The sequence below is a fragment of the Lampetra fluviatilis genome, chromosome 37 (assembly GCF_964198595.1).
Source record: "Lampetra fluviatilis chromosome 37, kcLamFluv1.1, whole genome shotgun sequence".
Taxonomy (NCBI): Eukaryota; Metazoa; Chordata; class Hyperoartia; order Petromyzontiformes; family Petromyzontidae; genus Lampetra; species Lampetra fluviatilis.
Window position 1 is genome coordinate 9,515,818 of NC_136311.1, and position 27,275 is coordinate 9,543,092.

A 27,275-nucleotide genomic window follows, 5' to 3' on the forward strand; every position below is an offset into this window, starting at 1 on the left:
CCGATGAATCAGCCTTTTAGGGCAAGAAAGGGGAACATTTTCGAAGTGTAAAATATTATTTGAGAGTCAAATCACAAAATAAATAAATGGCCTATCCAAACAATTGCTGTTTAAGCGGTTCTGTACATCGCACCTCTGATTAGCACGATTGGCTATGTACATCAGCTGCGAATCCATTTACGCGTCTGTGGCTGTATGGCTACACACGGTTGCACCGTGGGACCCGTAGCTGTATGCAAGGGACGTACCCGTGTGGGTGTGCATCTTGCATGGCGGTACGAGTGCGTGCGAGCGGCCGTACGTGAGGTTGTGCAGGATGCAGCCGGCCAACACGTGGGGGCAGCGCTGGCAGCTCTGCAGGATAAGCGCTGCCTTCAGCAGCAGCAACGGGTCCACCTGCCCGCACAAACATTCCCACCGTGTGCACACAGGAGCATCAGGCATTCCACCAGCCTTTCTACCTCCCCTCCCCCCTCCGTCTGTCTGTCTTATTCGAGCCCGGGCCCTCCGCCTTCGACCTCGTCAGGTGCCCCTCCTCTTTCCCTCATCGCCCCATGCCCCCCCCACCAACGCCCCACAATGCTTTGTGGTGAACAGGCCCTGTGTAATATTTCTTAAGGACCCTGTACTCGTTCTCTGCAATATTGATGGTTTTTGCCCGTGTTTGGTCGTTGCTGTGGTCACACACCACGGACCACCCTCGTAAAATATTCAGACAACTGGCTTAAACGGGGTCGTCTGTGTAACAAACAAAATAAACTTAAACGCATATTTCCCCTCCCCCCTCCAAGGTAATGAACTCGCTCCTTTGTGGCTGCCTCGTCCATGCGAGGTTTGTGCGCTCAGCGTACCTCCCGCTTGTTGAGGTAGCGCACGGTGGAAAATAGCCCAGGCAGGTATCTGACTGCTCGTTGCACATGGTCCAGGAAGGGCTCCCAGATGGGCCATGGAGGTCCAGATCCCTGCTGATATGGGGAGCGGCAGTGTAGCGGTTAGCGCACTGCGCGACGAACATGGCGACCCCGAGTTCGATTCCCGCTCATGGCCAACACCAGTGATGATTGTCTGAACCGGTCCTGGGCCTCCCCTAGGTCGACTCAGCCTCAAATGGGTACCTGGTGCGGTGTGAGACAAAGGTGGTTGGGCATGGTGCTGGCCGCCCACCCCCTCGTATACCTAGCTGGCCTTCATAAGTGCTCGCTAACAGCACTTGCCCCAACAGTCTGTTAAAGGCTATAAGGGGGATCTTTGGCTTCTTGATATACACACACGCGCGTACAGGCACATGGAAACACAGTCGCTCAGGTGTACAAAGAATCACTATATCGCCTTCAACAGACTGTTGGAGCAAGTGCTGCTAGCGAGTACCTATGAAGGCTGGCATGGCACACGAGGGGGTGGGTGGTGCCAACCCCATGCCCTTTGTCTCCACAGGCACTAATTTAAAGCTGAGTCGATCTAGAGGAGGCCGAGGACCGGTTCAGTTAATCATAACAAATGTTGACCATGAGCGGGAAATGAACTTGGGTCGCCGGTTTCGTAAAATAGTGCATGAACGGCTACACTACCCTGCACAAAAGCACACACGTGCGCACAGAAATGCACAACTACAAATACACACACACACGAACAAAGGAAACGATCAACTTTTAAGTTTATGGACCGTCAGGTCGAGTACTGCTGGCAAGCACTTTTCAAGGCTGGTGCAGAAACAAGGTGGCGTTTTGGTCAAGATGACCTTGAGGGCACGGATTCTAATTGCCACCGGTGGGTCACAGAATGAGGACTTCTTGCCTGACAGACCAGATTGCTCAGGCTGTTATGCGGAGACAGATATTGGTGTGTTTTTACAATGCACTACCAGGGTTTTCAGTGAACAATTGTAAACGCCAACAATAGCCTACTTGAACAAACCGAGGTCTCGTAACGTTTGAGTTAAAACAGATGGCGACAAGTAATAATTTCCTGCTGTGTTCTTCTTTGAATGGCCGATGTTGATAAAGAACAAGATAATTGCATCAAGAGTAGTAGCGGAGTGTATCGCTGTGATGATGCCTCCTTCGTGTTTGTGAAATGGGCATTGAATCGTTGTTCTTTGGTCCGTTATGGGTGATCAGTCACACACCAGAGATGTTTTTTTTTATTTTCCTTTTGTGCATCAAGTATCCGCATCTTCCATGGTTTGTACAGTAACCAGTAAAAAAAAAGAAGACCACCCCAAAAAGAAAGTAACACCGAGTCCATCGGTTAACAGGCCATACAGGTTAATGTTTTTTTTCCATGTGCATATGTTTAAAACTAAAAACTATCTTTTATTTGACCAGGTAAGGCTCACTTAAGAACTATACAGCTCTTTTGCAGAAGTGATCTGGCCCGAAATTATAGCTCAACGAAGTGGCTTATCATGTGGAAATTTATAGCAACAAAATACTCGCATGTTTCGAAATGTGGAGGGAAAAACCGGAGAACCTGAAGAAAAATCCACACGACCACAGGGTAAACATGCAAACTCCAAATATACACGTGTCAGGGTTGGGATCCAACCCACAACTTCCTGTATACCAAGCGAGGTAGTTAACGTCTCACCACCGCAGCTCCACAAGGTAACCACAAATAACTGTGACACTTTGAGGGAAACACTGATCCACGTTTTTCATGCTGCATGTATCATACAACTGCCACTTTGTCATATTGGTGACCCAGGTGACAATTGCATATTAGACTATCCTGGTCTCTTAAGTTTCTCACTGGTTAAGCAAAATTAACTGAGGTTTGTGTCAGACCTCTGACTAAAGTAGGTCTTATGTATAGGGGAATTTGTTTCAGCAAGAATACACATAAACAAACATTTGGTTTCAAGTTTCAAGTAAATTTTGTTTAGCTAGAGGAGAACCCAAGAGACCACGAACATTTCAAATCCAATATAGAGATGGGGTTCAGCAAAGTGACAAACGCAAAAACCAACAATATAAAGCATTAATTCTAGATTTGAAGCTTTCGTGACTGCAAGGAATCATCTTCTTAGGTTTTTTCGGTAAAGTCACGTAGGTAAAACATCAAAATGAATGAAAATAAAATAAAATTTTGATTTTATTTTATTTTCATTCATTTTGATGTTTTACCTACGTGACTTTACCGAAAAAACCTAAGAAGAATATAAAGCATAGCAATAAAGCGAAGAGAAATTGGAGCAAACACAACTAAGTCACATGAGAAAGTTAACAGTGGAAGCAGCATGCGTTGTGGGTGGCAGCACCTCATACGCAAGCCTCAGCGGGCCACGGTAGCACGTGAACAGCACCAGCAGTCGATCCAACATGTGGCGGCAGCAGCCATCCGGCAAGGACGTTATGCAGCCCAGAGCCTGCCCCCAAGACAAAGATCCCCTGTTATAGCCTCAACAGACTTTTGGGGAAAGCAATGTTAGCGAGCTCCTCCGAGGGCGGCACGGCACACGAGGGGGGTAGGTGGCCAGCACCGAGCCTGGCTGTCTTTGTCTTCCTTACAGTGAAGTTTACACAATGCACAAGATACCCATTTGTGGCCGAGCAGACCTAGGGGAGGCCCATGACCGGTTTAGATAATTGTCACTGGTTTTGGCAGTGAGCGAGAATCAAACTCGGGTAGCCGGGTTTGTACGTGACTTTTGTTTTGCTCATATTTATCTTTAGTCCCACTTGTCAGGAATCCTAAAGTTCTTAAATATATTCATTGCCACTGGTTGCTGAAATAACTACATCATAAACTGAATGGTGAGTACTTAATTTCTCCAATGTATGAGTGACACTGTGATAGAATAGCTCCTTGCATGATTGTTCCTGTGATCTGCATTTTGCTACTTTCTTCATTCTATATTAGTGAAGCTGCTCCATCTTTGAAAATCGGTGTTGGCAATTGCAATATATTTTTTATTTACGCCTTCGTTTGTCCGATCTTAAAAGGAGAGCGTCAGTTTACACTGAACCAAACATCCTTTGATAATCACTCAATGCTTGAGAATGGCATTTAACATTAATTTGCCTTTTATAACATCTGATTGACAGATGTATTGAATAATTTGTAAATATTATATTATTCAATGACTATGAAGAGCAAGACTCTATTTTACAGGAAATCACTGCAACGTTACAGACTTAATTATTAAAGGAAGGGTTTATGAATTTAAATACGTCCGTAAATACATCACCGCTCATAATTTTTTCCATATCGTATGTCAGCTCTGAGAACGTCATATTTCTGCGAAGAGCGATTATACTAAAAAATCCCATTTCCCATGCATCCACGTCCTTTCGAACCTGTCTGTGCCCTACTGGGATGAATATTGGAAAGTGAAAAATATCCCAAAAATGTCACTGATAAATGCACTGTTGAACCAAGTAATTTGAATTATCCTTCCATCAGCGGGGCGGAAAGAACATTCGTCCCATTTCAAAGTTGCTTCTCACAAGCTGTGATCCCACATGTGCTCGTGTTTTGGCTATTACACCACCATACGGATACAAATGCCTTGAGTGACATTTGAATCCACCAAGAACTTTAAAAACGCAATCACAAAGGTCTCTGGTTGATGTGCACCATTGCCTTGATATTTTCTTCGTTTTTAACCTGGTCTCGAACTTTGTGCACAGAACATAAACTTGACTTCAAGCTTTCGTGACTGCAGGATTATCTACGTGACTTTACCGAAAGACCCAAAGAATATAGACAAAAACTTATTTACATGTAAAACTCCGTAAGTAGTTGCCACTGCTAGAATGGAACATGTACAAGATCTGCAGCACACTGACATACACCCATTAAACAATGTGTGCATCGATGTCCACCAGTTACCTCTATTTGGCTACCCCAAATGAATATTCTTTACTATTGTGTAGATTGCACCATTAAAGAAATCTGATTTTTTTTTTTGCTCTACACAATCTTACTCCAACCATACACGCAACAAAGAAGATTGGAATTGTATTGTACGCCAATGTTTGAACTCAGGACTTTATAGATGGCAACACTGGCACACAATCGCCGAAACTTGGTAAATGCATTACATACCCTTAACTTACAATTTAAATATATACAGCACCACAATTCATGAACATCTTAAGCCATTTTGAAGCAATACATTTCAAATAACTCGAGGAATAAGAGATGTGGCGTTACAAAAATTAACGAATAAAAAATAGAACGACAGTAAGAAGCAATTAACGACAGGAGAAAATGTAGGTTTTTGAGTCAGGTCTTGAACACAGGGAGAGAACACTGGTAATATGGAAAGAATGTGTCCTTTACTATAGATGACACACTTTAGCAAATAATTACATTAGGGGACTGCAGCAGTTAGCGTACTGGCCATTTCATACAAATGGCTGTAGTTACATCAAAAGTTTTGTTTTACATAGTAGCAATTTTAACACTGCAGACTTTAACATTACAACACTGTAACAGAGCTCTTGATAATTGCATCACAAGGGTTTTTTTTCATTTCCAGTGGTGTTCATGTGATGACATGTCACGTTGCAGCCGTTGTGAAGGCATTTCCGAGGGAGTGGATCGCACTCCGGGGGCTTAGTGCTCACCAGAAAGAAGGGGCCTTGAGTACGCAGCGCAAACTTGACGTGACGAAGGTGCAGCATGAACGGAGGGCGGCAGGTGATTTCGGCGACACACCGCGCCACGCCTGGGAACTGACTGCACAGCAAGCGCTGCTCGTCCTCGTCCGTCTGCAAAATCCGGCACCGGTGGCTCAACGGATTGTTACATACGTGTGCGTTATTAACCTGGCGTGAATGTGACCAAGGAGGGATCCGCACAGGTTCACTGAACTGAACATGGCCAAGTCCTGTCCAGCCTATGAGATGTCCCATCAAATAAAAGAAACAGGCTAAGATAAAGCATCATCATACACGAGACTACAATATCAGAGGTGCAGAACATTATAGAAACACGGCAACATGACACGCAAGTCCAACAAAGGTGTGTACAGCAGCGAGTTACATGTACATGCATGTGGAACTTCTTTCTCACTGTATATAGTCAAGCATGCTAATCAGAGGTGCAAATGTAAAGGCCATTTTTTATTCACTGCTAGGCAAGGGCCTCCCCAATGCCGTGAAGATTACTTGACCATACTTCACCTTAATGGTCAGTGTGTGGGCTGGTGCAGGATTAATTTTGCTGCACTGCCCTCTACTGCACACAATGTGTACACCACCTGCTTTGGGCATGGTAGACACCAATCCAATCATTATCCAGGCTCAAGACTGCTTCCCAAGTCTGACAGCAGGATTGGCTGCATTCTGAGTTATTCGGTCACAGGCCCACAAGCAAAGATGGTAAACAACATCTATCAGTCTTAAAAGGTTTAAGAAGCAGCATCTACCGCACCGGATCCGCGCAGTAGATGAAGAGCGTTAAAACAAAAACATTGCACGTACAAGAGGTCACGTTTTTTTTACATTATATTACATATCGGTGAAAGTAAAAGCAAAGAAGGCAACCTTCCATTACTTGTGTGCATCATGGCATGATAATCAATTTAAAAGTCTCACAGAGCAGTGCGTCCTCAATGTTAGACAAAAGTCCGTGAAAGCATACATCACATAAAAGCGTCTGCAATCTTCGTTAAAGTGGCCTCTTATTCACACTAATGGGCTGCACATCCCCACACACCAACGTTTGTTGCATGACCAATATTCTTCATTCTCAGAGCTGGAATGTAACCTTTAAAGTGCAAAACCAAATTGAATGTGATATAAAAAAAATTCAAACAGGCACTTGGCGACTGGGCTGAGACCATCGACTTGCTGCATTTGAGAACCTGGTATAAATTACAGGTCGCGGCCTGGATTTAAACAAAATATTTCTGGTGGTGCCAAGCTAAGTGTTCTTACAATCTGAGCGACGCAGCCAATCCCTTTAACAATCTGAGAGGGCAGCAATTACACAACAATAGCCAATATGCTTTCACTGTGCAATGTTTCCGGTGGCACACCAACCTCGGGCGGGTAAAAATAGCGGATGCCTTTATCAGTGCTGTCATCTTCTCCCGTCACCTGTGACGTGTCGTACACAAAAAAATACCGACACCTGGGGACAGGGGGAGGAATGGAGGTAAAGGTGTAGGGGGGGGTGTCCATTTACGCACAAACATGTGAAGCTTGCACACATTATTCTCAGCTGCTACATCACAGCAGTAGGCGTCTCGCACACTCATGACAAGCCAATCATAGTTTCGAATGCATGTCAAATCGTCAATTAGTCACAGCCAATCTACGTGGTGTGTTGCGCACATGATTGCACATACCTACACGTGCAGACGTTAATATTTTGACTGCCTTGAGCATGGTGGCGAGTGTGCCGAGCGACAGACCCCTGTATTACTTACACTTGCACAGTTGCAGCCCATTGTCAATCCACTGCTGGATGAAGGCCTCCCCATGCCATATTTTTCACAAAGGTTGTTTGATCATACTCTACCACTCTGGTTAGTGCAGGTTGAAGGAGGGGGGGGCAGGACCAGTTCAGATGCTCTCTACTGATGTCAGTCGTGACAAAACTCACATCGCCAGGTTCATACAGTAGTGATCCATAATTAGTGTATTTTGGGTCGGATCGCGTAGTTATGTCAATGTTTTAAACTATAACCCTCCACCACCCAACAGAGCCAATCAAATCAAGTCATGTGGGCAAATATGCTCACTGAGTGGGTTTATTAGCAAAACCAGAGGAGGAATGTTGAAAATCAAGCACAATTCTGACAAATTACGAACATTTCAGTGTTAAACAAAAGCTCAGCTCCACACTTAGAGCCGAGTTGATTGAATAACGAGCTACCCACTATGCCAAAGATCCACCGCCATATTAATACGGAATGACAACACACTTAGTTGAGGTGTTCATTCACAACCCTATAAAGGGGCATCACATAAAGTTAAGTATAAAGATTTTCCTGTAATTTAGCTGTGGAAAATATCATATTCTAACCAGGGGAGAACGCAATTTATATATATTTTTTTAAGTATAAACGTGAGATCTACGCAAATTAGTGGGAAATAAACAGTTACACCAGTCACAGTTGAAATATTCTTGCAAAATGTAGGTTTTGTAGAGGACGGATTTACCAGTGTTTAATTATTAGTCGAACAGCTCAAGATATTTAGACTTCTTCACAGCCAATCTTTGTTTCTCTATTGTTGTTAAATGTATCTGTGCAGTATTTCTTGCTTGGAGTATTGCAATGTTTACCCGAGCATGTAAAGCTAATTGATATGTTCAGTCCAGAGCGTACTTCTTCTCAAGGACCACGTGAGCCCACATGTCTCTGCTAGTTCGGCACACATTGGTGGACATCTGTCATGGGTAGCAATGGCTTGACAACGCAGACCACCACATTCCTTCAACAAAGGGCCAATTTGACCTCTTTTTTTTCACAGTAATAATTACATTTTGGCTCTAGCTCGCTTGTCTAATGCAATTCGTTCTATTAAATGGTGTACGATTTCATAGTTTTGTTAAAATAAGTATGAGACAAAACGACTGCTGTAAATCAATTATTTGCTCATGAATAGGTTTGAATTAATGCTCCCAAATGATTGGATACACATATTTGGTATTATTGTCTAATTAAGTTGCTGGTGAAAGAGGCACGAGATAGATTTTTGCACCGAAGGGTCATAAGATAGCGATGGCTTGGGGAGGCCCTCATCCAGCAGTGGATTGATCATAGCTGTTGATAAGGTCACTGGTCAAAGGCCTTCGACTAAATTGTTTGATGCAGTTTTACGAGATATGTCACGATAGTTTTTTTCAATCCATCCATCTATCACTCAACTTTCCCAAACAGCCTTTTCAAGGCAACATAGGAGCTCTTTATATTTGTGTTTATCTGTCAGGGTGACTGTTTCAGTGTCATTGTTCGTCTGTGGCAGTGTTGTCCTGTCTCTGCCCGTCTCTGTGTCTCTGCAGTGGTTAACGCACTGCGCTACACACATCTGGCGACCCGAATAATTTAGTTCTAAATTTGAAGCTTTCGTGACTGCAAGGATTCATACTCTTAGTTTTTTTTCGGTAAAGTCACGTAGGCAAAAATAAATAATACAAATAATAGATTTTATTTCTATTATTATTTATATTATTTTTACAAATAGAAATAATATATTTTATTTCTATTGTCATTACTATTATTATTATTTATTTTTACCTACGTGACTTTACCGAAAAAAACCTAAGAATAAGAATAATTTAGCATTGAATAAGCTGTGTTAATGTGAGAGAATTAGCAGGATGTTAAAGTCAGAAATTAGCATTTAACTGGGAGATTAGCATGATGTTCATGTGAGGAATTAGCATGTAACTGGTCACGGAAGTGGCTATGTTAAAGTCAGAGTTTACAGCTCTGTTTTTTTACCTGAGGACGGCTGCTTGTGTTGTGGCCGAAACGTCGTGAGAATTTTATTATATTATGTTCATTTGTATTATTGTCTGACAGTGTCAGTGTCTCTACGTCCCTTGTTCTGTCCTTCTCGTCTCTCCGTCTAACCTCGCAACCGATCACAACCAACCAAACCCGCTTGCTACAACACCCAACTACGACTGGACATCTGTAGAACAGCGCTTTATAGCTCATCGGATTTCTCCAGTTTTTTTTTTATTCTGAACTGCCACCCGGCACCCGAAACGCGTCCGATGTATCTTAAGACACGCCTACTCAAGACGTGCCTTCTTCCCATGACATCGAAAACTTAATATAAAAACCCGTCTCTTTACTTTTTGATGTATTATTTGTTTAACGCTATTCGCGGTTCAGTCGGTGTTAGTCGCCGAGGTAGCGATGGGGTTTTCATTATCGTCGTTGTCATTCCTGTCGCACCGTTCCCGTTCTGCTGCCAATGTGCACAGATGCCGACACTACTTTATCGATGAGGGCGATATCGGCACCTAAAATAAAGATCCATCGATTGAACAGCAACAGCACTCGCACGGCAAGTTGCCCGCGACAATTTCATCAAGACCCGTGTTGGCGACTCTTCAATGTTAATGTGGAATTCTATTACGGGGACTACTTGCCCAATTTCGATTTTAAGCGGTTCGTGACTGCAGGGATTCATCTTCTTGGTTCTTTCGGTAAAGTCACGTAGAAGGGAAATAATAGAATAATAAAATAATATTTTTTATAATATATTTTATTTTTATTATTTTATACGCGACTTTACCGAAAGAACAAAAAAGATACTTGCCCAATGTTGAGAAACCACATTTTAATAACTAACGAATTACAGCATTTACGTTTAGTAACTTGCTAAGCATTTCTTAAAATCTATTTTACACTCCTATCGTTTGTTGTGGTCTTCTTCTTCTGCAATGTTTGTTGCTGCAACTTGTCGACCCGCCCATACTGGACCTCTGTGACGGCGACGGGAAGAGCTTCATAGCTCATCGGATTCCTGCGAGTCTCAAAATAAAGATTCCGGGACTCGCCCACGGAGATTCCTCACCAGCTCGCGTCGACGCCCGACATCGTCGAATGCCGGCGAATTCCCCTCACCACCTCCTCCTCACCACCTCCTCCTCCTCACCACCACCACCTCCTCCTCCTCACCACCTCCTCCTCCTCACCACCACCACCTCCTCCTCCTCGCCGTCTCCTCACGCAACGCGGTCGACGGAATCCGCGGAGACGAAGACGGTCGACGAGAGCCGCGAGAGAGGGGGGTGATCCGCCTACAACAACGACTACAACAACAATGACGACGACGATGACGAAGTTGTTTGCAGGTCCCCGCCAAAAAAAGTTGCTAGCGACTGCCGCGCGCGTGAACCAAATACAGCGGGGGGGCGACCCGGAAGCGACTCGCCCCACCCCCTCAGGCTCCACCCCCTTTCCCTCAGGCTCCACCCCCCTGGCCCCACCCCTCAGGCCCCACCCCCACCCCTTCAGGCCCCACCCCCACCCCTTCAGGCCCCACCCACACCCCCTCAAGTCCCACCCCCTCAGGCTCCACCCCCCTGGCCCCACCCCTCAGGCCCCACCCCCACCCCCTCAGGCCCCACCCCCACTCCCTCAGGCCCCACCCCTTCAGGCCTTACGCGCGTGAGATCCTTAGGCTTCTCGCGTGAGATCCTTAGGCTTCTCGCGCCAGACTTCGGCCTTGCCAACTCAGAGAATTTTTTTTTGTAAATTTTCTAGATTTTTTTTTTAAACAAAAAAACATGGCCTCAACAAATGTGTGTTATGAACAAGGGCTATTGTCCGAAACGTCGCCTGCTGTATATTCTATTTTTCCCCTTCTAAGGATGAATCGAACGTCTCAATGAAATCTGAGATTTCTATAACCTCGAGTCGAATGTGATGCTGATTTGCATATTAATTGATGAGTACAATGTGGACGATATTGGAATGTTTCAGAGTAAATTTTGAGACACGGAACTTATTATTTTATGTACATACACTTGATACAGTAAATTTAGCTGTGACGGTCCCACCTGAAGACGGAGACTTGTGTTGCCTCCGAAACGTCGTGATATAATTTAGTTATTTTCATTTATTATCATTTTATTTTATTATTATTTTTTTACCTACGTGACTTTACCGAAAAAACCTAAGAGTACAATATATTTAGCTTGACACAGTTTTGAGTACATGCTGAATATCAGCGTACCTTGCTGCCTGGAAGGTCTTATTTTGCAAGATACAATACTCTACTTGTTAATATATTATACACAACCTTAGTATTGGACTGTTCTTCCGACTGAACAGATCTTTAGGGGCCGTCCATAAGAAATGTGACGTCACATCAAAATGCGCAACTTTAAATAAATATAGACAACACGTTCTACTTAATTAAATATACTTTTTAATTAATGTTTTCTCCTACAACATCAGAGTGCAGCCCCACATTAAATACGCACTACAATGACAATAGTTTAAAGTGATTTGAAGCATGTTTTATTTGGGGGGGGGGTGGGGCAGAGCTTTGTGACGTCATATTTGAGGGGGGGCTGATCTTTCGTGACGCCACGTGACGAGGCTGTGGGTGTCAAAAATCGTCCAAAATCGCGTGACGTCATTTATGGACGGCCCCTTATGACATCATTATCTTGTATCACCAGGGGGCACTACACACATGGCTCTGGCTAAATATTGGCATTCTGCTGTGCTCTTTAAAAGCCAGGTCGACCCAAACAGCCATTGTTACCGTCACTCATTGTCTTGCCACCACGGCATGGACGAATGCCTCTGCACGGTGCAAGGCTGTTACCATACATCTCACGACTACACACACACACTGATCTAATCGCTCCATCTCTGTGGTGGTCATCCTCTTAAAAGCGTATCTCCTTAGGCTGCCATCCCTCCAGGAAAAATGAAACAATTTTTTTTTATTTCAACAGGTAAGGCCCACTGAGCCATGTCGTTCTTTTTCAAAAGCGCCCTGGCCACAAATGATAGCTCAACGAAGTGGCTTATCATAACCGTGGACATTTATAGCAGCCAAATACTTGAAATGCATGTTTCTAAATGTGGAGGGGAAAACCGGAGGACCCGTATAAAAATCCATACGACCACGGGATAAACATGCAAACTCCAAATATTCAGACGTCAGGGTGGGGATCGAACCCACGACGTCCTGTATACCAGGCGAAGTAGTTAACATCTTGTGACCGTGGTGCCCCTATCACCAGTATAGTCCATATACCCATCACATCGATCATTGTGTTTTCCTCAAGCCCTTTAAATTTTCTTAATTATCAAAATCATGCTTCTGATTTTTGTTTATTTTCCTGATCCATGTGTACCTCTTCCATGCATCTCAGAAAAAATTCCAAGCATGCATTGTCACCCATCCAAATTTTCCTGGATTCTACTTTGTTTTTGATGTGTGAATTGAGATAGATCTATTATTGCATCCATTCCAAGAGACTAGTCTGGCCTAGCCAACAAATTCACAGACTCCAGCCCTTGAACTCACTTCTTGAATTGTGCTGCAAGCTTAGTTCCAGGCTGACCCCAGAACAAGGTATGTCATCACGCGCATAGTCACTTTAAGATATTTTCTTGTTCATGATTTTTGTTTGTTGCGGTTGCACCCGATTCAAGAGCCGAATGGCTCACAGGGCTATACGAAATAAATGAAACTGAAAACGCACAATGTCCATCACTCGCTTCGGTGTAAATGTCTGACCGCGTTAGCATTAAAACAACGTGGTAAATGGAGGGCAAAAATAACAGCTTATAATTTTAAATCTCTAGCCTAACCAATGACTACAGTTAAACGTGTTTAAATGAAACAAATTACGTGGTGACGCTGCTGCATTGGCAAAGTTGCACGAGCACAATTAACAAAAAGTAACTCAACGAAATTGTCGATATCGCTGCCTTAAAAGAAACATATATTTGGTCACGTTTCAGGCAATGCAGCCTTCTTCACAGCACACACATAAATAGGCCAAGGAGATGGAGTTAATAAGGTTTGAAGACTGCACCTAACACCATGGGGCGTGATGGAAATTTTATTTTTCAATTGTTTTATGATGAGCAGTTTTGAAATAGATATCGTTACCTCATAGTAGCTATTGAGTAACTTAAAAAAGATCACTCGGTGACCACCACCCCTTTGGCTAGAGAGGGCAGAGTTAAGAGGGGAGGTGATGGCGTTGGTGTGTAAGCCCTAAGTCATTCGCAAGAGTTAGCCCATTGTCTGCCGATGTTAGGGTCCGCTATGTCCACATTTGAAATTAAGCAGAAAATAACTCAATGGGGACTATACATAGCAATCATTGCCCCCCTACTGGCAGGCGAATGCCCCAGGTCACTCGTGCTAATGCCACTATGCTGGTAATTTGAGTTCTGACGTGGTTAAACAAATAACTTGAAAGACGAAATTGTGTACACAGTACATAATCATATTTGTTGGGCTTGAAATCCCACGTAGCAGGGAGGAGTGCCATATTATCGTTGTGTTGTGGGGGTCCTATTGATGGGTAAAACGGATTAAGGTGCAGCCCTGCAATGTCTCACTCGTGTCACTACTGGGGGAGAGGGTACGGGTCGGACAGAGGCAGGGAGAAGAAACGGTCTCATTGTGGCAACTGCCACACGGGAGGTCAAACCGGTGACCTTTGGACTGCCAGTCCAGTGCACTAACCATTACACCACGGCAACATCCCAGACGGAAGATGTTACGAGCTTTCTTTTTTCCAATGTGACGTGTTGCCTTCCCCAAACACTGTAGCCTGTACCAAGAGTAATTGGTGAATATGTTAGAACAAGCCACATTTAACAAGTGCACGTCTTACAATAGCTTCTGACCTTTGGAAATGTTATGACATAACACTGGGAGAGATGACTTTATGGCAATATATTTTTTTGCCTCCGCTAAGATGTAGATTCATGATTCTCAATGTAAAGCAATTGAGCATGAAATGACGGCAATGATTTGATGTAACATTTTATTGAAGCTCTCAAAACGTTCAAGTATTATTCATCACAAAATTGACTGAAAAACTGTTTGTGCGTTCTAAAGTCGTTTTTAAATATGTTCCGTCGACTCATATGATCCTGGGGTAACGGTATTGCCACATGCAAATGGAGGTTTCCTATGCTCTGGGCATGCTGTACGTACTTGTGAAAATGTGGCACATTTAGCCGCCCATGCACACATAAAAAAAAGAAACCAATGGCATATGAAACACAAACTGCTCTTGCAGAGACAGTATAACAGTTAAGGGAGGAAACAAAATGATTAAACGCACCAATCAAAGTGCATGTGGGAGTGAGGATGGGAGCTGCAAATACCATTTGTCAATTGCATTGCCATTGAAAGGTTATCTTCTAGAAGATAGCTTCGATTAGCACGGTTGGCTATGTACGGCGAGAAAGAAGTTCAACATACATACATGGAGATGACTTCTTATTTGAAACAGGGGAGTCACAAACTGACGACTGTGACTGCACGGCTTTAATATGTGCCGCATAATGAGACTTAAGTTTCGATTTAAAGCTTTCGTGACTGCAGAGATTCATCTTCTTGGTTCTTTCGGTAAAGTCACGTAGAATGGAAATAATAAAATAATAAAAATAAAACGTAATAAAATACAATTCTCACGACGTTTCGGCCACAACGCAAGCAGCCGTCCTCAGGTGAAGAACAGGTCTGACGATGTCTTTCCGACAGACCTGTTCTTCACCTGAGGACGGCTGCTTGCGTTGTGGCCGAAACGTCGTGAGGATTATTTTATTATGTTTTATTTTTATTACTTTATTATTTCCCTTCTACGTGACTTTACCGAAAGAACCAAGAAGATGAGACTAAAGTTGTTACTCTGGTCACGGGCAGATCGTTTATCGATGTGTGGGCACCGGGTTGATGACATTAGTTGTGATTTTTCACGAAGCAGAGTGGGCCGCATGAAGGCTTGCCATCTTCCATCCTGACTACATAATGTCTGCCAGTTATAGTTTTTTTCCACGAAGTTACTGCACATGTTTCTAGAACACACAGGGTTCGACAGACTGCTAAGAAGTAACTGAGATGTCAAAAGCAATGATAGGCAAAGACATATCTCCCCGAGAAGATGCTTCACTAGCCGTTGCAATTTAATTTCCCGAGCGTCAACTGCTCAGGAGTTCTGCAGTATGCACATGCTGTCCTATCTCCTGCAGAAACTGTTTATCTAACCGGTAGCCCACTCTGTCTTTGTAATGGTACCAGCACTAAACCCTCGCACCCTGACTGACCAGTTCAACCCAGCAAACTGGCAGGAGGTAAAGAGACCTTCACGATTGGCTGTTGAAACATGCGGAGATGAGATTACTACAATTGGTGGACCGTCTCCTTGGCAAGATCTTTCCGTATTTGCAATCGTTTTTACTGCAATACGAATGTAAGTTTGAATCCCAACCACTCTAATTAATGTTTTTAATAAAAAAAAAAGTGGCCACGAACACCCCGGGGTGACTCCACAAAACCCAGGGGACCATACGTCGCATTCAATGGGCACTTCCAAACACATGTACGGTCTATTTCATACATATTTTAAAGCTGCCCTATAAATATTTTATTCTTTACAGTGGCTGTTTGACAAACTATCTGTGCAGTTACAATATATGAATGCTATTTATTCAGTGATTTCAGTCCAGCATTATTTATTACTTTAGTTATTTTGCCTTGATAATGCAAATGCAGCATGCAGCCACAAGTGTTAAATTTACGTACAATACTGTGAAACATTTAATATGCATATAAAAAAAAACTAATCTCGGAGGCGTTGTCTACCAAAGGCGTATTTATTGTGCATTACATTGTAATGATATTGTGCATCTCATTTTGTCAAAGGATAGTGCTTAATATATAGATTTTACTCCCATTGCATGTGTGCCAATAAGCCGCTGCTAAAACAGCTTGCAGCACATTGGCTGACTTCACCAGTGAACCTGAATTCCTCTTTGACACAGTTACATTTGCTATCACACAGACCTGACGAACTGAATAAAGTCAGCAGAATTCACACCTTTTGATACTCACCGTACTCTTTCTGCCATTTGTTAACATCGCCTTTCTCGCGTTATCTTTTTTGAGCCTGTATTGTTACATCTTTTGTGCAAATAAAACAAAATATCTTTGGAACACCCATTAATGCACAGCTTGATTCTTCATACATTTCATGATTTTTTTTTGGTGTGGATAAATTCTATGATCAGTCTTGGCCAGTAGTAACTAGTTTTGCACAGAACTTCAACATTATCAAGATCAATGGAGTGTCCTTGTTGGCACGCATGTTCTGCCACTGCCGACAGTTGTATTTGGGAGTATTTAATATTTATTTGGTGTTATTTCAGTTTCGTGCTGATCATTCGTCTTGTCTGCCCACCATAGCATTGACCACAAGAGCAATTTATCCGGTGCACACATTCTGTCGATAGCTTCGGTAATACATATTTAGTACCAGATATTAATTGCTGTGTTTTATGTACCGTGCCAAATCTGACTCGGATGGTTTGTTTTTCCAAACATCTGGCCAGTTTATCAGTTACTCCCGCAATGTACGGTATTTTATAGTTTTAATTACTTGGTCAGTTTCAACGCTCGTGTTATTTTATTTGGTTTTGGCATTCAGTGCCCTGTTGATTTGTGCATAATTGTAACCGTTTAATTGCAGCGCTTCTTTAACATGTTTAATTTCACTTCGCAGACAATCACCATCTGACACTTTCTTAGCCCGATGTATGAGCGTCTTGATGAGAGAGGATTTCTGTACGGGGTGCTGGTGTGATTTTGCATTCAAATACGCGTCAGTGTGCGTTTTCTTTAGGTAAACGCCGTGTGATATTTTACAATTTCGACTGCGCCCGAGCAGAAAATCCAGAAATGAGAGAGTTATGTCAACTTCTACTTCCATAGTGAACTGAGATGATTTAGAAATTCGTTAAGCGTATCTTTGCCGTTTGGCCAGACCACCAATATGTCATCCACATATCTAAAGCAAGCAGAGGGTTTCAGTGTGCTTGAAGCTATTGCTCTTGCTTCAGTCTTCCGTGTACCGCTCATCCCGTTCCCCACGTTATTCATCCACGTTCTCACACCCACACTCACCGTTTTCCTCACTGCGCGGATGCCTCTCTCTACTCCCCACCTCCTCATTCTCTTGATTATCCATCCGGAGTTCACCTCCCCACGTGTTTCAATCCCACATCCTTCGCTTAATCATCCACCCGGAGTTCACCTTCCCACTATTTCAATCCTACATCCTTCCTTAATCATCCACTTGGAGTTCACCTCCCCACTATTTCAATCCTACATCCTTCCTTAATCATCCACCCGGAGTTCACCTCCCCACTATTTCAATCCTACATCCTTCCTTAATCATCCACTTGGAGTTCACCTACCCACTTTTTCAATCCTACATCTTTCCATAATAATTCACCCGGAGTTCACCTCCCCACTATTTCAATCCTACATCCTTCCTTAATCGTAATAATTACACGACAGGACACCCCTGGTAATATCGAGGCTTCCTCAATGGACTGGCTTATCCAGATATAAAAAAATATTAATATACTGCAGACAGCCTTTATGGCTGGTTTTGGAATAATAGTCATGTTTCCAAAATAAATAAATCTAAAAATAACGGACTTTTTTGTTTTCATCTAAAATAATTACTCGAACCAAAAAATATATATGTACAAAAGCGAATCGAAGGAAAACCCGGGCGTGAATTAGACGGTTACATGACCTCGCATAGCCTCGTGCAGTGCTAATGACGGCTGCACGCGCACAATGCGCATGCGGCAGTCATTAGCACTGCACGAGAATGGCTGATCGTAGATTCGACGCGGATGCTCTTAAATCCGTCATTTCCCCCGTTCTCATTGACAAAGTCGGGTGGCAATTTTCGCGACGCACCACAAATAATTTGTCCACATTGTCCTGCAATATTATTTATTTCTCTATCAAGGCAATCTCATCGCATGGAAATAAAACGCATTTCGCCCTACCACTTGAGGTCGGGGGTGAAAGCCTCTAAAACAAAAACTAAAACCGTGCAATATCCTAAACACAACCACTCCATGACCTCACCAAAGATTAAGGTCGCCTACCACCGCATCACCTCCATCGGCACCCCCACCCCCGCATCATCATCATCACCACCACCACCTCTGCGAGTCATGGATTCTGTCTATAGGGTGTTGGGGCAACGTTGGCTGTCTGCGGGTAGCACCTATGAAGGTCGGCAACTTCACGCGAGGTGGCTAACACCACGCCCGGTCGCCTTTGTCTCTCTTTCTTTTACACCTGTTCCATCGGGGACTCGGCTTCGGCCGAGTGGACTTTGGGAAGAGGCTGCACGGCTTCAGATATTTCGTGAGCGGGAATCGAAGTCTGATCGGCCGCGGGTTCGTAGCGCAGTGGCACTAACCACGGCGCCACCGCTCCCCTCCACGTGTGGTTCTCACAATGACAAAGACCTCCCGCGTAGGCTTAACGAGCTGTTGGGGCAAGTGCTGTTAGCGAGCACCTATGAAGGCCGGCACGGTACGCATGGGGGTGGTGTGGCCAGTACCGCGTGCGACCGCCTTTGTCTCTCCAGTGGCGATGTCTACACACCGCACCAGGTACTCATTTGAGGCTGAGTCGACCCACGGGAGGCGCAGTACCCGGTTCAGATTATTCGTCACCCGACGTTGGCCCTGAGCGGGAATCGAACTCGGTTCGCCGGGTTCGCAGCGCTCACCGCGACACCGCGCACCAGAGGTGTGGACTCGAGTCATGTGACTTGGACTCGAGTCAGACTCGAGTCATGAATTTGATGACTTGCGACTCGACTTGGACTTGCATAACAATGACGTTGTCCCACCTATGAGATGTGGACTCGAGTCATGTGACTTGGACTCGAGTCAGACTCGAGTCATGAATTTGATGACTTGCGACTCGACTTGGACTTGCATAACAATGACTTTGTCCCACCTCTGCCGCGCACTAACCCCTACGCTTCCTATCCGCAGGTGGACACGAGCCACCTCTGCCATGCATGTGCGGGTGACAATCGAGGATGGGGGTAGGGCGAGAGGTGGTGCTTGCTTCGGGTCTGGAAACCCCTTCCCCCCCCCAACCCTGCAGAATAGTCTCTCCCATGCATCCCTCCTCATGGAGGTTGTGCACACTCACGCACGCGCGTGTGGTGAGTGTTATCGAGAGAGAGCGAGCGAGAGAGCGAGAGAGAGTGGAGACACGGGCGTTACACGAGCTCTTGTCAGCTGCTCAGCCAAACCGCGCACGTAGCCTCCACCGCGCACGCACTAGCGACGTCACCGCCAAGAGCTCCTACATCATCCCACGCGAGAGAGAGAGAGCGTCAGAGAGAGAGAGAGAGCGCGCCAGAGAGAGGGAGCCAGAGAGAGAGCCAGAGAGAGAGAGAGATGCACACGACAGACACACGCAAACATAACATACGCACAGCGAGGGAGGCTGTTACAGGAAGGGTATTCGATTAAAGTCGTGCATACAGACGCACTCAGCACGCGCGCGCGCGCGCACACACGGAGTGGCGTGTGCATGCGTAGAGAGTTGCAATTTGCGAGCGCCTGCCGTCATCACGTCGCCAGAAGCAGTGACAACACGAGCGGCACCACCGCCTGTGCCGGGAGACTGCGCTGCTGCCTAGCGAGGTCTTCTCGGCGAAAGACATCGCGTGCGACGAGACAGCAGCAACTCGGCACCACCACCACCACGATCATCATCATCATCCTAAACATTATCGTCTGCAGCTTCAGTGTCTCCATCACTTGCATCACCACCTCTTTCAGCATTAGCATCATCATCGCAACGGTCTACATCATCACTACCGGCATCATCATCTCGACGTTCATCGCCATCATCAGCACCACCAGCAGCAACTCTACCAGCACCATCATCATCAGCACCACCAGTAGCACCTCTACTAGTATCATCATCATCATCATCAGCACCTCCACCAGCATCATCATCATCAGCACCACCAGTAGCACCTCTACCAGAACCATCATCATCAGCACCACCAGCAGCACCTCCACCAGCATCATCATCATCAGCACCCCCAGTAGCACCTCTACCAGTATCATCATCATCAGCACCTCTACCAGCACCATCATCAGCACCACCAGCAGCACCTCCACCAGCACCATCATCATCAGCACCACCAGTAGCACATCTACCAGTATCATCATCAGCACCTCCACCATCATCATCATCATCGGCACCACCACCACCACCAGCAGCACCTACATCAGCGCCGTCGTCGTCATCATCATCATCGCCTCCATCAGCAACCGCACCACCACCACCATCACCTCTCCGTGCCATGGAGCCGCCCGAAACAGTGTCCGAGCTGCGCCAGAGGCTACTGAAGGGCGTCAAGAAAGAGGTAAATACATTACATCTGTAACGTTCACAACGCTGTCATCATTGCAATAAATGCAAGGTAGTGCCGTGTTTAAATATAACGCATAAATGCAATGTATAATATCATCATCACCATCACCACCATCTGTAAACGTTACATTATGTCTATATTACGTATTGTACAATCTTTACAGTCTGTTATATTCCTGTGTCTGGCAGCAATGTATGTCGAGGTGCTGCTGCTAGCCACGTTGAGAGAGGGCATTCAGGAGCGAGAGTCGGCGTTACGGGCACGTTACGCGCGTGTGTGAGACGTGTTAAACGTATGTAGCGTGTCATATGTAACCTCTAATACAGAGTGCACACATCGTGTGTTTTAAATAATGCAGAGGCGACTGAATGAAAAAAACTCATGCTGCCGCTGCTGCTGGTGTTTGTTGTTGTTTGTGGTGGTGGTGGTGGGCGAGTGTTCAATTCAATTCCCTGTTGCGCTTAGCCGGAGGGGGGGGGGGTAGACATCCAGACGCGTGCAGCAGCAGCAGCAGGAGAGCAACAGATACAGATCCCAATCATAATCAAGATCTTTGGGTTAGATCGCGTTATGTATCAATGTGTCGCATTCATTCTGGCAAATCGCCCGAAGATGCTGGATGTATCTTGACTGAAAGCTTTCGTGACTGCAGGAATTCATATTCTTTGGGTCTTTCGGTCAAGTCACGTAGAAGGGAAATAATAAAATAATAAATATAAAGCATAATAAAATAATTCTCACGACGTTTCGGCCACAACGCAAGCAGCCGTCCTCAGGTGGCGAGCAGGTCTGTCGGAAAGACAGCGTCTGAATGAGACATTCATTTATTGAATGAGACATTCATTCATTCAGACGCTGTCTTTCCGACAGACCTGTTTGTCACCTGAGGACGGCTGCTTGCGTTGTGGCCGAAACTTCGTGAGAATTGTATTTTATTATGTTTTATTTTTATTATTTCCCTTCTACGTGACTTAACCGAAAGAACCAAGAAGATGAATCCCTGCAGTCACGAAAGCTTTAAATCGAAATTTATTTGTCTCTTGTGAACGCGACACATTTTTTAATGATTGGCCGTGTCGGGTGGTGGAGGGTTGCGACACATTGATAAATAACGCGAAATCCAACCCAACAATCTTTATTATCAATAATACTTGTCGCGAAAGCATGCCACGTGTTCACCTATGCACAGATCCTGTTTAATAGGCGCCGCTGTTTGTCACGTTCGAAGGTGCGCGTCGATTGATGCAGCAAGTCTGGCTGTGACGGTCCCACCTGATGACGGAGACTTGTGTTGCCTCCGAAACGTCGTGATTTTTATTTTAATTTTATTTTTATTAATTTCATTCTTTACCTACATGGTGACTTTACCGAAAGAACTAAGAGTATGAATCCCTGCAGTCACGAAGGCTTCAAATCTAGAATTCCTCCTCCTGCCCAACGTTTCTCCTGGCGGCGGCGGAGGAGGAGGAAGTCCCCGATTCATTTGTGTTTGCCCCGCGATTGATGCTGTCATAAATCGCTGCTTGCCCACAGTCACACACGTGCATCACACACACGCCTCTCGCTCTCAACAAAAAAAGAAAGATCCCCTGCATAGCCTGTAACAGACTGTTGGGGCAAGTGCTGTTAGCGAGCACCTATGAAGGCCGGCACGGCACGCGAGGGGGTGGGTGACCAGCACCACGCCCGGACGCCTTTGTCTCCCCAGTGGCGATGTTTTTACGCACCACGTACTCATTTGAGGCTGAGTCGACCTAGGGGAGGCCCAGGACAGTTTCAGATAATCGTAACTGATGAAGGTCGTGAGCGGGGATCGAACTCGGGTCGTCAGGTTCGTAGCGCAGTGCATTAACCGCTACACTACAGCTCCTCACACACTCACACACTCCACACCACACACTCACTCACACACACCACACACTCCACACACACACACACTACAACCCACACACTCACACACTCCACACCACACACTCACTCACACACACCACACACTCCACACACACACACTACAACCCACACACTCACACACTCCACACCACACACTCACTCACACACACCACACACTCCACACACACACACACACTACAACCCACACACTCACACACTCCACACCACCCACTACGCACCACACACTCACGCGCGCGTGCCCACTTGTGATATTTGGTATCAGCTGTTGGGAAATATTTTGCGGGTAATGGCCGACCCTACATGCGCGCCACCACTTGCATGAAGTGCGAGGCAAATGAGGCAGACGAATTTTTTGATAGCTTTATTTGACCAAGTAAGGCCCCACTGAGCTATGTAGATCACAAATAACAGTCAAATTAAGTGGCTTATCGTCGTGTGGAAATGCATAGCGGCCAAAGACTCTAAAAAGCCACGTTGATTCTAAACGTGGAGGGGTGGGGGAAAAACCGGAGTACCCGCAGAAAAATCAACGCGACCACGGGGAAGAGAGACACGCAAACTCCGAAATATACAGCAGCAGGCATCGTCAGTGTTGGGATCGAACCCACAACCTCCTGTATACCAGGCGAGGGAGTTAACATTTTGATCCCGTGGCGCCCTCTGAGGGTATTGCCAAGCCAAGTCACACCGCGGGTGATAGCAGCAACGTAGCCGGAGTGACTTGTGTAATTAATTGATTTGCCAAACAGGAGTGAATATATTCTTAGGTTTTTTTCGGTAAAGTCACGTAGGTAAAACATTAAAATTAATAAAAGTAAAATAAAATAAAAAATAAAAATCACGACGTCTCGGAGGCAACACAAGCTTCCGTCTTCAGGTGGAACCGTCACAGCCACGACAGCTGTATCAAGTAAATGAGAGATTGCAGGAGCTACCACTCCGTTTATATAATGGTTGGAGAGGGGGGAAGGGCCAAGTACAGCACACTTTTTATTCATATGGTAAGGTGAGGCTTAAGAGGGTGAGCCTTTGTTATGGTTTGTGACAACTAAACATGGTGGCTGTGACGGTTCCACCTGAAGACGGAAGCTTGTGTTGCCTCCGAAACGTCGTGATTTTTATTTTATTTTACTTTTATTAATTTTAATGTTTTTACCTACGTGACTTTACCGAAAAAACCTAAGAATATGAATCATTGCAGTCACGAAAGCTTCAAATCTAGGAGTGAATATATTTGCAAATAAATGCCCGCTTTCTCCTGCCTAATGGGAGGAAACATGCAATTGACAATGCTTGAACAATTTAAGCTGTAACTTGTGTTAATGGTGTAATAATAGTACGCGACATACGATGGGTATTTATTTCAATATAATACTGTGAACGTATTCATCACACACCAGCAATTGTATAGGGTATCCGTCAAGGTATCATCCATCATTAAATTATTATAATTAGTAGTTTGAGCTCGGTCGATAAAATGACACACACGCACACACTTGGTCATGGAAATGTAATCGTATGCGTTTCATCTTCTTGGTTCTTTCGGTAAAGTCACGTAGAAAGAAAATAATAAAATAATAAAAATAAAACATAATAAAATAATTCTCACGACGTTTCGGCCACAACGCAAGCAGCCTTCTCGACAGACCTGCTCTCCACCTGAAGACGGCTGCTTGTGTTGTGGCTGAAACGTCGTGAGAATAATTTTATTATGTTTTATTTTTATTATTTTATTATTTTCCTTCTACGTGACTTTACTGAAAGAACCTAGAAGATGAATCCCTGCAGTCACGAAAGCTTTAAATCGTATGCGTGTCATCATCTCAAACCCTTACGTGTACACTCTGGCATTATATGTGCACAATGCCGTGTATGGACACACTCCGGTGCATTCTCTAGTTGCTGAGAAATTAGCCTGCAGCTTAGAATACGTGGGCTGCAAACTGCGAGTGCGGTTTAAAAAAAAAATCATTTCTAAACACAATCATTTTGTTATCGCTGCGTGGGCAGCGGAGGAGTTTGTTATTTTTTTGTTATTTTCTTTGAACCTATTTACGTGACTTTACCGAAAGATCCAAAGAATATGAGTTACCCAATATTACAATGCGGTGATCAAAGCAGGGGGTGGAGCGGTGGTGCAGCGGTTAGCGCACTCGGTCGATTTTCAGCCACGGCTGATGTGAGTGGCGATTTGTTATCTGAACCAGTCAGCCCTGGGTCTCCCCTCCCCCTTACACGCCTTTTGGCGTCCTCTGGTCTAGCACCGTTTGAGACGAGGCTCTAAAGAAAGCTGTCTCTGGTGTGGACAAATCAGTTTCAAAGACAACGCATATTTTATCAGAGCATGTTTTTTTTGTTTGCATTCTGACCGCGAGTATTGTGGTTAATGCCGACATGATTCCTTGCCAAAGGTTTCGGTTTGGTGCATTAACATCTTAACACAGCTGTTTTGTTGCCAGAAAAAAATGGGAAAACATATTCTCATAAGTGAAGATGCTTCGCTCCGGCGATGTGACGGCGCTGCATTCCAGGATTGTCACACAGGTGGAAATTCAAAAGGGGAGTGGTGGGGGTGGTGGGGGGCAACGACGCCGCTTTTAATGAGACGCAGAGCACAGGTGCTGGCACGGTTCTTAATGCGGGTTGTGCCAGTGGAATAAACGCGGCCCGTGCCGACTGCCGCGAGTCACTTAGCGGGGGGGAGTCACACGCGGGGAGATGCCGCAGATGCGCGCTTGCCAAATCCACCAGGCGTTCGGTAACGGGGACCCTCCCCCCCGCCCCCACCGCACCTCGCACCCCCGATTAATTTCATGAATCACCTGCTTCCCACTGGCTCGTGGCCGTTGTAGTTGATGGGGGAGTCCTCGGGGGCAACGGTGGCTGAGCGAGCATCGTGAACGACGCGAGGAACGTCATCGCACGCGGGCGCAGCGCTGCCGATTAGAAGTCGTTAGGGCTACGAACAGATTCATACATTAGTCGTCGTCTGTTTGCCGACTATCTCTGCCTCGTCCTGATTTGCCCACTGGGGGGTGGGGGGGGGGGATTTCCTCCTGCATTCTCCGAGCACATTGTCCTGGAAACCACCACGAGGAAGCAAGTTACCTTGGGTATCCGTTTCCATGCGGTGTTCACAATTGCCGGTAATTTAAACATTCCAGTCTTAATTAGCCCCTGACACCAGCTAACAACGGCCCTCCCTCGGGTAAGATTCCACCCATTGTGATCTTCCACGACAGTGGAGAGAGACAAGGATCGCTGCTTCGTCTTCATCGCCACCGAGCCAGCTCCACTGAGCTCATCCGGTCGTCCACCTCCCAAAGTACGCACATACGTTGAACTTCTTTCGCACCGTACGTAGTCAACCGTCGGATACGCAATCGTCGATTTTTTTTCGAGCTGTTGAACGATCCTCCTGATCACCCCACGCCGGTTTGGCTGAAAACCCCCAAATCAATCGGCAGGCTTCCCCACGTGACGTATGTATGTTGAACTTCTACAGCACCGTAGGCGGCCAATCGGAGGTGGCGGGGGACGGACAACAAATTAAACACAACGAAAGCACTTGTAGAGGAATGAGTTTATAATCAACATTTTTGGGTTTAGATCGCGTTATTTATAAATGTGTCGTAACCCTCCACCACCCGACGCGGCCAATCAGCAAAAAAGTGTCACGTTGACAAAAGACAAATAGTTCACTGCTTTAACCCACCGGTGTGTTGAAGCGTGAAACCACAACATTTACAATTTTTTTAGTACGACGTTTCGGTGGTAATTGCATCCAGCATCATCGGGCAATTCGCCAGAATGGTGAGGCTCTGCTCTGTCTCCCGTTCTTATATAGAGCAGATGCAGGGTGACGTCATCATTAACTCATCAACTCAATATTATTCATAATTCTGATTATGAATAATATTTGTCGCGAAAGCCTACGTGTTAAACTGAGGAATGAGTTTGCCAATCTCGACGATGATTTAACAGGAGGTTCCTACCAGGAACATCTTAAAGTGACTATGTGACTATGTGCAAACAGAAAATCTAGGATATAAAACCGCAAGGCGTCGGCGATGTGTCACTGAGCACGTGGATGAATGTGAAGCTTTATTTGGCGTCGAGTTTGGAGAGGCAGCACCTTCGGCGCTCTCTCATCACTGGGTCCACCTACGCTGGAAGACGACGCTTCAAACCTATGTACGCTACCTTTTGGTTCTCAAAATGACGAGCAATCGTATTTGGTGATATCAATACTTGTATCGATGACGATGATCATGATGACGACATCGTGTTTCAATTATTAATGGTACGAGCTGTTCTCCTGTAACGCTGCGTGTTTTCATAACGTGAATTGGATATAACGCGTTGAATGTATTAGGGAATACTTTATATATATAACGCGGATGGAAATTGGATATAACGCGATTGAATGAACGGAACTTACGTTGCGTGAGTAGGAATAAAAG

General features: G+C 45.2%; 2 protein-coding genes across 5 annotated transcripts in view; one reads left to right on the forward strand and one right to left on the reverse strand.

Moving 5' to 3' along the window:
• HPS4 (HPS4 biogenesis of lysosomal organelles complex 3 subunit 2) overlaps window positions 1–20,836 on the reverse strand; it is a 70,121-nt gene extending 49,285 nt beyond the window's left edge. For 2 of the 4 annotated variants that reach the window (XM_078873804.1, XM_078873801.1), the window contains exons 1-6: window positions 20,754–20,836; window positions 6,990–7,080; window positions 5,571–5,714; window positions 3,257–3,364; window positions 852–965; window positions 302–396 (exon numbers count right to left, since the gene is read on the reverse strand). In XM_078873804.1, the coding sequence (XP_078729930.1) occupies window positions 302–396; window positions 852–965; window positions 3,257–3,364; window positions 5,571–5,714; window positions 6,990–7,080; window positions 20,754–20,815 (614 nt within the window). In that variant the 5' untranslated portion in view covers window positions 20,816–20,836. Of the gene's footprint in view, window positions 1–301; window positions 397–851; window positions 966–3,256; window positions 3,365–5,570; window positions 5,715–6,989; window positions 7,081–10,487; window positions 10,547–20,753 lie in introns of those variants that run through there. The other 2 variants (XM_078873802.1, XM_078873803.1) reach the window with 2 other exon arrangements.
• The window catches only part of LOC144945461 (small G protein signaling modulator 2-like), a 142,700-nt gene continuing 135,138 nt past the window's right edge, over window positions 19,714–27,275 (forward strand). Inside the window, exon 1 of the mRNA XM_078873978.1 lies at window positions 19,714–20,892. Coding sequence (XP_078730104.1) covers window positions 20,830–20,892 — 63 coding nt within the window. The 5' untranslated portion in view covers window positions 19,714–20,829. The remainder of the gene's footprint in view (window positions 20,893–27,275) is intronic.